The 12535-nt window shown below is 33.8% G+C and overlaps 1 protein-coding gene across 1 annotated transcript; it reads left to right on the top strand.

Annotated features, from left to right (window-relative positions):
• The first annotated feature begins 1959 nt into the window (after positions 1–1959).
• On the top strand, positions 1960–8067 carry LOC143080497 (microsomal glutathione S-transferase 1-like). The gene is made up of 3 exons (XM_076256361.1): positions 1960–2288; positions 3468–3559; positions 7652–8067. Exons 1-3 carry the CDS (start codon positions 2163–2165, stop codon positions 7893–7895), a joined length of 462 nt encoding a protein of 153 aa, XP_076112476.1. The 5' UTR covers positions 1960–2162; the 3' UTR covers positions 7896–8067.
• The last annotated feature ends 4468 nt before the right edge of the window (positions 8068–12535 follow it).

The raw sequence follows: 12535 nt of genomic DNA, 5'->3' as shown, positions 1-12535 counted from the left end.
TGTGCGCTGTTTATTCTCATGACGATAATAACATCTGGGAATTTATTCTGAAATATAGAAAAAACAAACAACACACACAAATAGAAAAATTAGGAACGACGATTCAGACGAACAAGATATATGTGTTTGGTATGGCCTATAAAGTTTTCCTATTGTTATTTTAAAAAATATTCTAAAATTCTAGGGAATTTGATGTTCTTTACTAATGAATTGATCAAATAATCTGATTTATATATTTAATTGACATAATCCGATTCTATTGTTTAAGTTTTTTATTATTCAAATTTCATTAATTTCTTCGTTGTATTTAAAATCTTTGTAGTACGCAAGTTGAATTGTGATTAAGTCATTTTCAATGTCCAAGTCATGTGGTATGCACTGAAACACTGCATGGTTTCCACCTTATCAATGTCTGATTTGTCACCATCGAAGGCAATAACTGCGCTAACAAATGCCTAAATGATTGTCAGAAAGGTCAATTTTGTGTGGCATGTTCTGATTTTATCATTGTCCACTCATTACAACTTGTGTTTTGGCAATTAAGCGGTTGAAACATAAGGACTTTAAATGTTTTCTGTGGTCGATTCTTTGGTATTTCGGTTAATGGGATTTTGGCATGAAGCTGTATGACATGGTATTCTTCAGCATTTTACGTTGCGGTCGTATTATCATGTCTCGCAAATGACGTTGCATTATCAATTTTTACACTACACTCTTTCGCTATAAGAAATTTGTGCGAATTCAATAATCCGGTATGTTCAACAACCAGAGGTACGTCAGATTTTGATTTTCTTAACTAGAAAGAAGTATGGTAAGCATATATAGTAGTTGTATGAGAACCAATAATTATTTGGTTAAAAAAAATCAGCAAAATGAGTGTTGCATTTTTAAAGTCCCTCGGTATAATTATGTTTGATTTACGTACAATGTAATAAAATATTTTAGTCCTGTAATGTTTAGATATTCTTGTCTGTTTAATTTATACCTGAAGACACCAGGAAGTAAATAATCTGATCCCATGTCGTAGCTAATAGCTTTTATTCCCCTGTAAGACCTCCATTATTTTGTCCGTCCGTCATGATATGAAAGGGAGGGGGCCTCGTATATGATCGTATATGTAGCTGGAAGAAAAATCGTGTATAGTTATAACATGTTTATTATGTTACAATAAACCTGTAAAAAGGTACATTATTTGTTTTTAAATGGAATAACAAGTGCTCCCGGACTATTTCATTATGGCCAAATTCGACGTTACGTGTTTTTCGTCACATAGATCAAATCACAGGGCTTACATCCCAGCTCCTTTGTTCTAACAGGGGTGATCTGAGCCGGATCGTCCCTACCAGATCATCCAAGTTTGAGTTTCTTTGTTATGCATGCTTTCCTTTGTTCTGTAACATTTTGGCGGGAATGTCAAATCCACTATAAAACTTATAATCAATTATACGGAAAAGACTATCTGTTAATATTCACGTAGAAAAAATCAACTGTATATGCTGGGATTCGAACTCAAGACCTTTAACATATCAAGCCAAGACACATACCACTATACCAGGACAACTGGGTACGAACTTACAGATCTTTTTATAAGTGGGGCGAATTGACAGACCTTTATTCAGTGGGATTTAAACCTTTTTCGTTAATAAGTGAGTTGTCAGACTTATTGTACACTTTTTCAAAAGTTTGGCGAGTCGGTAAACAAGAGTGGGGCATTTTTTTATAAAGTGGCGATAAAGTGTGGGCCGATAGGCGAGTGGGGCGAGTTGACATTATTTGATATCTACTCATCGGGCTCGGGGGGTCATAAAGGGTATACATCATATAGTAATATATAAAGTATATTATAATGGTTGTGTGGCGTTCTAAACTAGATTTTATGAATTGTAAATGTTTTTTCGTCTTATCTAAAAGAGCTGGTATGTAAAATAGTTATCCCACTCGGACTTGGTGTGTCAGTGTTTTCACCCTCTGGACTCCGGTCATCGGGGTGATTTTACACTGACACACCGCGTCCTTGTGGGATAACTATTAACTAAACAAATCAAATAGAGCGTAACAAACAGTATAGGCTATTTTTTTTCAAGTTCACCGACCGAAACCGGATTTTAGATTCAACAGTCATTTTCCTTTTGCACGACTGGACCGGTACACTGATCTCCAAGATGTCGGACAGTCTACTTAGCTTTGACAATCCTGTATTTGCCAACTTTGCCTATTACTCCGGTATTGTAATTTGTAAAACAATGTTAATGAGTGGACTTACAGCTATAAATAGATTTCGTTACACGGTAAGAGAAATTTTGTTATATAAAGTTCAGGAGATTTTGGTAATGGTATAAACATAGATGTAATACCCATTACATCTATGGTATAAACCATATAGCTATATTCACAAGTGAGAGACCAAACTGGAAAGGCATGCATGAATCATGTATTTGTCAATCATGGTTTATTTGTAAAAGAATGAGACAAAGCATAAACAAAGAAACTTTTTTCATGCATCCTGACATTAAAATATGGATGGTAAGTTAAATGTTACATATAAAAAAAGAAGATGTGGTATGATTGCCAATGAGACAACTCTCCACAAAAGACCAAAATGACACAGAAATTAACATCTACAAGTTACCGTACGGCCTTCAACAATGAGCAAAGCCCATACCGCATAGTCAGCTATAAAAGGCCCTGAAATGACATAGACTATTACAAAATATGAACATGTTCAGGCATTAGACTGATCGAAAGTGACTTGACTATAGATAACCAATCTTTAACCATAAACTGTAGGCATGTACCACTTGGGAATGCAGAGAGAAAGGCAGCAAGCAGCATGATTATTTTGTTGTGGCGTGTGATTTTTAGTTACATTATACATTTTCATTTAACGGAAATGGCACTTACCCATGATAATTGTATAACACTCACTTGACTATAGATAACCAATCTTTAACCATAAAATGTAGGCATGTACCACTTGGGAATGCAGAGAGAAAGGCAGCAAGCAGCATGATTATTTTGTTGTGGCGTGTGATTTTTAGTTACATTATGCATTTTCATTTAACGGAAATGGCACTTACCCATGATAATTGTATAACACTCACTAGACGACAAGTGTGTGAAAGGCAAGCTAGACCCGAGCCTATTACCGGTGACTGCATCGACATTTCCGCAGCTAAACGTAAATTGAAATCAAGCTCATAGCTGGATTTGAAATTGACCGACACATCATTATACTTTTTCACTTTTTAAAAATATTGCCGAATTAAGCTTCTGTATAGTTTTTTTTAAATGATTAGTGATTGCTTAAACGTCCAGTGGCGAATTTTTCACGAATATTCAGGATGATTTTAAATTTTGGAAACATGAGCCCTGCTTGTATCGTGTTTCACAAACTGTTTTGTAATTTTATGGTTTAATTCAGTACAACATAATAATGAAATATATTATTTTTTTATATTATTTTAAAGGCATTTGTAAATCCAGAAGATTTTATTAATTCCAAGAAACCATTAGAAGAAAGAAAAGCGCCAATTAATTCTACAGTTGAGCGCATTAGAAGGTTGGTACACTGTATTTAAGGTCGTTTGTTTACATGGGACTCTATCCTTTGATCTACCTATGTATGTAGTATATTGGACAAAAGTTCGTTTGTCGGGAAGGTATAGATCCGTTATGAGTGATTTGTAGAACATATTAAGTACAAAGTTTGTAGAATTATACAATTTTCCCAGTTTCTTTTTAAAGAGCAGTATTTAGCAGAATGGTCACATTTTCCGTTTCAAGTTGCACATGTTTGTGAAATGTACAAAATTAAAAGAGGACATATATATAACCGGAAGAAAAGTGACATAGGGAACTTTTACCATCATTCGAAAAGTGCTTTATATGAGCTCTCGTTTTAGTTTTAAATTGAATATTTCTTGTTTTAAAATGTTTCTTTATTCTTAAATATTATGTTTCTGTATTTCAAATACCCAAAAGAGATTATACATTTACTATTTTACAACTCAATCCGATGGCTGTCAAAAGTGCAAACGATAGTGCATGTATTTAACACTCAACTTCAAAAGAAGCAATTGTCGCTATTTTATAAAGTTTAGCCGGAGGACAATATAATAATAATCAGATTATATAAGATTGAACAATAATATATGTTTTATGAGAACCTTAAATAATGTTTTATGAGAACCTTATATAATTGTTTCATACCCTTATCTCTGACTTAATTTATGTTTTTTAAACTGTTGCTATTGTATACGGTATTGCGTTTAAAGCTGCCACAGTGTCGATTATAGACCAACACAGACTATAATATAACCCGTACCGAAATTCACGGAGGTATACATAAATTCACGGGGTTATACCTAAATTCACGGAGTTATACCGAAATTCATGGGGTTATACCAAAATTCACGGAGTTATAATACCTTAATTCACGGGGTTATATATATAATTGCAGTGATTACTCTGGAAGTTCTATTTTTCATCTCGATGACACTTCTTTGGTTTGTACATGTAGTCTGTACGAGTTGTACAATTATGAATACAAAGCTCAAAAACACAACCTTGTTTTCATGCTCATTATTTAAAAACCACAATCAACGTTGAAATTAAAGAAACAATCGACGTTGATCACTTATAACAATACCTCACACCAACCACCAAATCTCAATACATAAAAACCCGATATTTTTTTTTTTTTGTGATTTTTGTGTTTATGAAAAGACAGTACTCTGTAGCCTGGGTTTGTTCTCAGAGTTTGGAGTATTATAAGTCGTGCCATGAGTCTTGTGTGTACCCATTTAATCATGGTTGTTGCTGAAACATTTGTCGATGATTACTGGGCGGATTGACAACATAAGCCGACTAACAGTTCTCTGTAGTAATAAAGTTTCTGTTATAACCCTTTGTTTGATGACCTAACGAAAGATTCAATGTGTCATTTTTTGTTAGGCTGACTGTCTGTTCGGCCTCCAACTCCACTTGTGTATTCGCTAATGCTCTTGAACTGCTTGATAATGATAAAACGTTTTTTCCATCATTATTTCATTTCTTCGTTATGATTCTGATTAGAATTATTATATAAAGCTGATAGATGGGTCATTTTTAAAAAAAATGTCGAATTTTCATTACACCCATGCTAATTTTTTTATTTCTACTGGAAATTTCAGTTGTAATGGTTTAAATGAAAGCTTGTCGGATTTGTGATTCAGAACATTAATAATAAACACACCTTACATCTATTTTGATAAGATTAAACTGCAGTTAAGTCCGATTTTGGAGGTGTTTGTGTGCGTATAGTGTCAGAAAAAAACACATTTTAAATGATTTTTTTTCTGATTTTCTGATCGCCTTGATATCTGCAAAAGGGACTTTTTAAGAACGTTAATTATTACTCTAACGAAAAAATCGTAGCTTCTTTATCATTGTATGTAACATATTTTCTACAAACTAAATTCAGTCAGTGTACGGGAGGTTCATGTCCATCCTGTTACGGCTACTTAAGTCAGCCGTTAAATTGTTCTCCCTATGAATATTGAATCAGTCGGGTGTTGATTTCAAAAGTGCAAAGTAATCTTTACATTTAAAACGCCTCGTTTCTTGAACGACAGTGTAGAGAAAAGAAATTTCAAGTCATTTAGTGAAAAAAATAGAGTGTACTTTGTTTAATGTCTATGCTGTTACCAACAATTTATTTTGATTAATGACACCAACATTATGCTTGTAAAAGGTGCAATAACGTGTTGGAAACCAAATTAACAATAGAAAACCATAATCACTTCACCAAAGGGAGTAGTTATTTCACAACAGCAATCAAAAAACGAAGAAATCTGTCTATCCTGTTACTATGGTTGCTATGGTTACAGTAACAGGATAGACAATTATAGCCAAAAACGTAGTTAAATGTTTAGCTCACCTGGCCCGAAGGGCCAAGTGAGCTTTTCTCATCACTTGGCGTCCGTCGTCCGTCGTCGTCGTCGTCGTCGTTAACTTTTTACATTTTGAATTTCTTCTAGAGAACCACTGAATGGAATGAAACCAAACATGGTTCCTTGTGAGGTACTGACCAAGTGTTGTTACTTTGAAGCCGATCCATCGTCCAAGATGGCCGCCAGCGGGGGACTTAGTTTAACATAGGACCCTATGGGAAATGCATACAAATGACTTCTTTTAGAGAACCTATGAGGTGCTGACCAAGTGTTGTTACTTTGTAGCCGATCAATCATCCAAGATGGCCGCCAGCGGGGGACTTAGTTAAACATAGGACCCTATGGGAAATATATACAAATGTCTTCTTTTAGAGAACCACTGAATGGAATGAACCCAAACATGGCATGAATGTTCCTTATGAGGTGCTGACCAAGTGTTCTTACTTTGTATCCGATCCATCATCCAAGATGGCCGCCAGTGGGGGACTTAGTTTAACATAGGACCCTATGGGAAATATATACAAATGTCTCCTTTATGGAACCACTGAATGGAATGAACCCAAACATGGCATGAATGTTCCTTATGAGGTACTGACCAAGTGTTGTTACTTTGTAGCCGATCCAACATTCAAAATGGCCGCCAGCAGGGGGACTTAGTTTAAGAAAGGACCCTATGGGAAATGCATACAAATGACTTTTTTTAGAGAACCACTGAATGGAATAAAACAAAACATGACATGAATGTTCCTTATGAGGTGCTGATAAAGTGTTGTTACTTTGTAGCCCATCCATCATCCAAGATGGCCGCCAGTGGGGGACTTAGTTTAACATAGGACCCTATGGGAAATACATACAAATGGCTTCTTTTAGTGAACCACTGAATGGAATGAAACCACCTAACATAGCATGAATGTTCCTAATGAGATGTTGACCAAGTGTTGTTACTTTGTTGTCATTGCAACATCCAAGATGGCTGCCAGTGGGGTGGGGACTAAGTTTAACATAGGACCCTATGGGAAATGCATACAAAAGTCTTCTTCTAAAGAACCACTGAATTGAATGAAATCAAACATAGCATGAATGTTCCTTTCCTTATGAGGTGCTTGCCAAGTGTTGTTACTTCTAGCCAAATTTTATATTTTTTTTACATGACTTCTAAAACCCAAGTAAATCAGGTGAGCAATACAGGCTCTTGAGAGCCTCTAGTTTATCTTAACATATAGGTGTAAAACGATGAAATAGTTCGTTGTTTTGAACTCATCTTAAGGTTATAACGTCTTAACCTTCCCAATTAAGCATTTCCAGGTGCAATACTGATATTGGTAACAGGATAGACAAAAAGGTAACAGGATACTTTTAAATAGTGATATATCAGAAACTTACCAATGAAATAAAGAGAAAAGTAAACTAACTTATGAGGGATTTACTTGATGTTGGGTTTATTTTCTTAATAACCCAAAATTTCTTTTGAAAATGGTAACAGGATAGACAAAATATTGTACCCCCGATCAAAAAATGTTTCAAGATATTCTTGTATGACATCATTAAGATTGCATCTTTTAATATGTTGTTCTTAAAGTACTGTTTGTTTGATTTACTTATGTAGAGGGTTGTTTGAATAAGTAAGTTTTAATAAATTTTTCAATTTCAAAATTCGACATTTTTTAAAAATGACCCATATAATGAAAAGTAGATTTTTCAATCGACTTCGTCTTTTTCAGATGCCATCTTAATGACCTAGAGAACGTCATTCCCTTCGTATTGATTGGATTTTTATACGTTTGCACAAAACCAAACCCGGGAACAGCTTTGTTGCATTTCCGAACTTTCGCAGCTTTCAGAATTTTCCACATGTTTGCGTACCTGATACCTTTGCCACAGCCCTCAAGAGCAATCGGTTTCTTTGTCGGCGCAGTTGTTACAGGTTCCATGGCTTTATCTGTCCTAAAAGCTGGATCATATTAATTCTACAATATTCACAGAATTGAACATTTTTAATATACAATATTTGAAGATATCAGTATTACAATGTACGTGAGGAACCACATTGTCCGTTATAGGTCCAATTTTTGGATCGTATTGTTGGATGGTTGTTTTCTAAACACATAATTAAGAATTATTAAATATACTAATACGTTTTTAGATCCTTTATTTGTTCATTGACCAGGCGTTCAGGACTTAATGAATTAGTCATCCAAGCTCCTAGACATATATTGTTATGAAAGTCTAAAAGTACACCTATTACGACTCTGCTTAAAAGTCCAACTTATCACACATTCTTTCTGATGAAAACAAGATAATAGTCCTTAAGGAATTTCTACAAAAATTCTTTAATTTGATTTGTGCGGCATCGTTTTTTCTTAATATATATTTCTCAAAGAAACAAAAATAAGAGTATGAGACTATGAAACGAGATAATTCAACCCCACGCAGTGACAAAAACATTGGTTATCTTATTATAAAAGATTATGATAAATCTTACTACTACAGATGTAATATTGGGAAGAAGAAGAAATATATTCATCAGAAACATCTTACTGGATTGTATACAATCTCCCGTGCCGCTGCCCAAAGTATCATTGTACATATGTCATTCATTACTTAACATACCTAATGGCACTAAGAGCGGATGTGTTCTCATCATGTGTTTAACAATTGTATTTTGTCAGTCGTAGACTTCTTTTTAAAAATCTGGCTTATCGACAATTACGATATTCATGATTTCACATTGTACATGCGTTTTTTAATATGGTGTGCAGTATTAACTTCATATTTTATTTGTCATGATGACAATTTTAGAATTAGAGTTGGTATCCAGTTCCCTAATGACAATGTTACAAAAAAATATATAAAACTGTTTTTCCCGCAAATATGAAAAATCATGCGAAGAACCATTTGTTGCAATCTTAATATGCTATTTATGAGTATCTATAGAGTGAATATGGTTGATGATCAGATTCATTCTCATACACTCGATTATTAAAATGGTCAAGTTATTTTTTTTTTAAATGGTATCTCTTTGTATCATTGACACCTTAAGGTTTATAAATATAAGAATATTTGGTATGACTGCCAACGAGACAACGCTCCATCTAAGTCACACAATTTGTAAAAGTTAACCAGTATAGGTCAAAGTACGGCCTTCAACAGTTACATGAATATGCATGATTTTCGTTGTTGGAATAAGGAATAGTTTTGTATGCAACGACTTGTTTTAAGACGTCTATTCGAAAAGAAAAATTAATCAACATTTTTTATTAATATATTTTTCCTACTGGCAATTTTTACATTCTGACTAATGTAAAACTCATTAATATCATACCATATGGTTTGTAATTCAAATCCTGTTGTTTGTTATCTCTGTCATGTTTGTTTTAAATGGAGCGATGTGAATCAACTTAAAATAAGTCAAAACATCAAATAAGATTGTGTCTTTTAATTCAGATCTAATACTAGCGTGATGCATTATATAGAACTATTTTCGAATTTCTGATTTTTTGTCGAGCCTGCAACTTTTGTTGCAGAAAGCTCGACATAGGGATAGTGATCCGGCGGCGGCGGCGGCGGCGTTAGCTAACTTCTTAAAAGCTTTATATTTTAGAAAGTGGAAGACCTGGATGCTTCATACTTTGTATATAGATGCCTCATGTTACGAAGTTTCCGTCAGTCACATGTCCAATGTCCTTGACCTCATTTTCATGGTTCAGTGACCACTTGAAAAAAAAGTTCAAATTTTTTGTAATGTTGAATTCTCTCTTATTATAAGTAATAGGATAACTATATTTGATATGTGCGTACCTTGCAAGGTCCTCATGTCTGTCAGACAGTTTTCACTTGACCTCGACCTCATTTCATGGATCGGTGAACAAGGTTAAGTTTTGGTGGTCAAGTCCATATCTCAGATACTATAAGCAATAGGGCTAGTATATTCGGTGTATGGAAGGACTGTAAGGTGTACATGTCCAACTGGCAGGTGTCATCTGACCTTGACCTCATTTTCATGGTTCAGTGGTTATAGTTAAATTTTTGTGTTTTGGTCTGTTGTTCTCATACTATATGCAATAGGTCTACTATATTTGTTGTATGGAATGATTGTAAGGTGTACATGTCTAGCGGGGAGATGTCATGTGACCTTGACCTCATTTTCATGGTTCAGTGGTCAAAGTTAGTTTTTGAGTTTTGGTCTTTTTATCTAATACTATATGCCATAGGTCAACTATATTTGGTGTATGGAAATATTTTATGATCTTTATGTCAGTCGCGCAGGTTTTATTTGACCGTGACCTCATTTTCACGGTTCATTGCACAGTGTTAAGTTTTTGTGTTTTGGTCTATTTTTCTTAAACTATAAGTAATAGGTCAACTATATATGTTGTATAGAATCATTGTTAGCTGTACATGTCTGCCTGGCATGGTTCATCTGACCTTGACCTCATTTTCAAGGTTCATTGGTCTTTGTTTAGTTATCTTGGTTAATGTTAAGTTTATGGTACAGTTGTTATAAAGCTAGGCTATTCATAACGGCTATTTACTTAGGACTATCAACATAATATCAATGATTAGTATAGAAGGCGAGACATTTCAGCGTGTGCACTCTTGTTTTATATATATAACCAATCTATAATTAAAATATAGATTTGGGATTTCGTTAAACTCAATACGCGTATTGAGTATGGAGTATATTATCGAAAACGAAATAATAAGATTGATATACTAGTATAAACTTAACGGAAATACATGACGTATATGCGATGGCCTATTCCACACATCAACTGTTCTATATATTGTCATTTACTATTTCATTATTTTGGTTTACTTAAAGCATTAAATATTTTCTAGTATAAGAATTTTCATTTCAAACAACATTTTTTCCAACTTTTAACCACACGCAGATGTTTGAAACAACACGTACAACTGAACCAAACAATTCATCATCCAAATGTTTGTTTTTTTTTAAAACCATGCAATTTTATCCCACATTAAATGATAATTCCTGCATATAATTTTAAGAAATATTTGGAAAGTGCATGAAAAGAACAAGTTTCCCGTCTGACATTGAGCATTGCACAATATTCAGTTTTCCTTTTTGGTTACTTTTTCAACGTGGCAAAGTTGTGCGCTGTTTATTTTAGCCTTGTTTTGTTTAGATAGTCTTGTCTGTTTACGCCTGTAGACACCAGGAAGTAAATAATCTGATCCCATGTCGTAGCTAATAGCTTTTATTCCCACGGGGGGGGGGGGGGGGGGGGGGGGGGGGGGGGTTGTTACTTCCTATTATTGGGTATACGGGGATGTGCCAAAAATATGGGTCATAATTTTGCGAGATTTTATATAAAAATGACCCTCCTTTTTATTGACATCCTATATTAAAATGCATTTACGTTTGATAACTGTATATTGATTTGGGGTATGATCTACATATCATATATAAATATGCTATTAAGAATGTCAATTCATATATAAAAACTTAAGGGTAGCTGACCAGTATATTTATGAATTATGAGCAATGGGTCATATTTTAAATATTGTATATAAGTAAAGGTCATTCTCTCTTAAATATTTATATAACTATAGGTACTGAATTTCAGTGAATGTTATATTAAAATGGGTACGTTTTTTGAGGCAAAAATGGCACACCCCTACCAAAAAAATATCGAAGTTACCCCCCCCCCCCCCCCCCCCCGTGGGATTAAACCTGGTTTTATAGCGCGAACCCTCTCACTTTGATGACAGTCTCATCTAATTCCGTAATATTTTCATTGATGCGTAAACTAAACAGACACAATAAATAAAATAGTCAAAATATGGATATATCAGTCATCATCGTATAACAATTTAACAGAACACAAAAACATCTATCTATAAACACATTCATTGATTTGTGTGTCTGACGTCAGAAATTTTTTATACGTCACATAAATTTGTCGTTAAATGTGCATGCAAGATATTTTAAAATTTACATAGGCAATGTTAGCATGTAGGGTTAAAAAATCAAAAGTATGTAAGAATAAATATCAGAAATAGACCGAGATTGAAAATAGTCCAAAAGATATATATAGAATTTATAAGAATCCACAAACAGTTAATTCCACTATCAGTCATCATCGTATAACTATTTTAAAAGGAACAATTTAACAGAGACCGAGATTGAAAATAGTAAATTGAAAATAGACCGAGATTGAAAATAGTCCAAAAGTTATATATAGAATTTATAAGAATCCACAAAAAGTTAATTCCACTATCAGTCATCATCGTATAACAATTTTAAAAGGAACAATTTAACAGAAAACAAAAACATCCATCTACAAACACATTCATTGATTTGAGTGTCTGACGTCAGAAAATTTTATACGTCACATAAATTTGTCGTTCAATGTGCATACAATCAATTTTAAAATTTACATAGGCAATGTTAGCATATAGGGTTAAAAATCAAAAGTATGCAAGAATAAATTTTAGAAATAGACCGAGATTGAAAATAGTCAAAAATATATATGTAGAATTTATAAGAATCCACAAATAGTAGATTCCACTACGCGATTGAATGATTTTGACGTTTATGGTTCAACGTATTTTGTAATTCATAATAGAAATATATCATAATG

This window comes from Mytilus galloprovincialis, chromosome 6, assembly GCF_965363235.1.
Source record: "Mytilus galloprovincialis chromosome 6, xbMytGall1.hap1.1, whole genome shotgun sequence".
Classification (NCBI taxonomy): domain Eukaryota; kingdom Metazoa; phylum Mollusca; class Bivalvia; order Mytilida; family Mytilidae; genus Mytilus; species Mytilus galloprovincialis.
This window is presented reverse-complemented; position numbering and strand designations above follow the sequence as displayed.